At 38.6% G+C, this 2230-nt stretch overlaps 1 protein-coding gene across 1 annotated transcript in view; it reads left to right on the top strand.

The window, feature by feature from the left end:
* LOC107685587 (acetylcholinesterase collagenic tail peptide-like) overlaps positions 1–2230 on the top strand; it is a 30787-nt gene that overhangs the window by 19508 nt on the left and 9049 nt on the right. The window contains exons 9-16 of the mRNA XM_016482235.1: positions 350–412; positions 528–554; positions 663–707; positions 795–830; positions 982–1062; positions 1152–1248; positions 1921–2033; positions 2198–2225. Of these exons, the coding sequence (XP_016337721.1) occupies positions 350–412; positions 528–554; positions 663–707; positions 795–830; positions 982–1062; positions 1152–1248; positions 1921–2033; positions 2198–2225 (490 nt within the window). The remainder of the gene's footprint in view (positions 1–349; positions 413–527; positions 555–662; positions 708–794; positions 831–981; positions 1063–1151; positions 1249–1920; positions 2034–2197; positions 2226–2230) is intronic.

Genomic DNA, 2230 nt, shown 5'->3' with positions numbered 1-2230 from the left:
AATAAATATACACAGTACACATACATATATTATGTAAACAAAATTTTTTATTTTGGAATGCGATTAATCGTGATTAATCATTTGACAGCACTAAATATACAGTTTAAAATAGTCTTCTAATTTAATATGTTTTCAAATGTAATTTATTACTCTGATAGAAAAGCTGAATTTTCAGCAGCCATTACTCCAGTCATCAGTGTCACATGATCCTTTAGAAGTCATTTTAATATGCTGAATTGTGCTCAAGAAACATTTCTGATTATTATCAGTGTTGAAAACAGTTGAGCTCCTTAATATTTTTCTGGAAACCATGACAATGTTATTCCTGTGACCCCTGTGTTTTTAACAGGGGGAGAAAGGTGACCCTGGGCTGATGGGAATGCCAGGGGCAAGAGGACCAATTGGACCCAAGGTCTGGACAGCATTTTTTTTTTTTTCCTGAATTAGGACTCTTACAGTCATACTGCCTTGTCATATGGACATAAAATACTGTACCCTGTTCGCTGAATATTGTTCATTTATTGCAGGGCTTACCTGGACATAAGGGAGAAAAAGTGAGTTACCTCTCTGAACTCACTTATCATTCAGTTAATTCTTTAATTTTGTACCCCAGTTGTTCATCGTTAAGTTATTCTTTTGCTGTTTCGATCTTGTCCTGTTAGGGCTCACAAGGTTTCAGAGGTGAAATTGGCTTAAAAGGTGACAAGGTAAGTTACCATAGTGCAATTAGTTTTATTCTGCAAATTGTAACTAGTCTAATCCATCATTTTTTTTACATTTCTGTACTGTTTCAGGGATCAATGGGTCTTCCTGGAATGCTTGGCCAGAAGGTTCTGAAAATATTATTATTTCATATTATTAGAAATATATTTTTTTAAGTTATGGCGTAGTTAGTATTATATATAAAAAGAATTGGTCTATTATTTGTTAACATAATGAAACAAAGGCAATCTTATATGTGATTTTAAAATAATTTCTCAGGGTGAAATGGGCCCAAAAGGAGAACCTGGAAGCTCAGGGAACAGGGGACCCACCGGCCGCCCAGGAAAAAGAGGAAAGCAGGTGATCCAGCCCCAAACACATAATAACAACATGATAACAGTGCAAAAGCATTGGAAATAAATGACCGTTATTATTGATTTCTGATGCAGGGTGCAAAAGGTGACATTGGTACAACTGGACCCATGGGTCCTGCAGGCCCTCAGGGCTCCCTTGGTCACCCTGGCCCTCCTGGTTTGCCCGCCTCAGGTATTAAATTTGCATACAAGTGCTAATAGTTCTCAAATCTCTTGTGGTCTCTAAAAAAGTATAGTTTCTTTGGGAAAATTGCTTGGAAAATTTAGAACATAAAATTAATCAAGTAAATGAAAATAAATGTAATTTTAAATTTTTACATTTATTTTTATTTAAAAAAAAAAAATTAATTAAAATTAAGAAAATTTGGCCATTTCTAATTACTGGGAGGTGTGGGGGGTGGGTGTCTTGTCCCCTTCAATGTCAATAGTGGTAACGGCTCTGTCAAGATCACATGGTGATATTGCAGCATTCGCCATGTGCAGACAGTGAAGCACATGGATCTTAAATCACTGTAGGAAATCCCACCACTGGTCTATTTAGCTTCAGAAGCAACCTGATCCATGACTGAAACAGAAGCCCCAAAGGAGACTGAAGCCATGACATCATGTCCTTGACTGACGGCCGGAGCGGCCAAGCTTCTTGCAGAATTCCAAACATTATGTCATCACTTTATTCACAGGACAGCTGCTGTCTTGTTTTGGTTTCTGTGCATATTAACTCAATTGCTTTCTCTTCGTGATAGATGAGGGCCAGGGTTAGTAGCTCTTGAAATCACTCCATTACTTTGCATCACATGGAGGGACATTTATGCCTTCGGCTTAATGTTGTTTACCTCTCCTCCAGGACTGTACATGGTAGGACAGAAAGGAGAGAAGGGACATCCTGGCAGCCCGGGACGCTGCGGCTGTAATGCCCCCTCCTTTGACCACTGGGGCAGCTATCCCAGAGTGCCAGCGGTAAGCCAGCAATGCAGCACGTTTTACAAACTAAGCCTGAATATTCCCAGATATCTGTGCACTGCACTGGATTGATTGTTACTTTTGGATGATATTCAATTTTAAAACCATTCAATTCATTTAGCCAGTAAAGCAGTTGATAATATTTAATGTCTGTGCTGCAGATCTTTGTGGTGAATAACGAACAGGAGCTGAAC

The sequence above is a fragment of the Sinocyclocheilus anshuiensis genome, unplaced genomic scaffold, assembly GCF_001515605.1.
Source record: "Sinocyclocheilus anshuiensis isolate Anshui unplaced genomic scaffold, SAMN03320099.WGS_v1.1 scaffold185, whole genome shotgun sequence".
Lineage (NCBI taxonomy): Eukaryota > Metazoa > Chordata > Actinopteri > Cypriniformes > Cyprinidae > Sinocyclocheilus > Sinocyclocheilus anshuiensis.
Note: the sequence above shows the minus strand (reverse complement) of the source record. Positions and strands in the feature narration are given on the sequence as shown.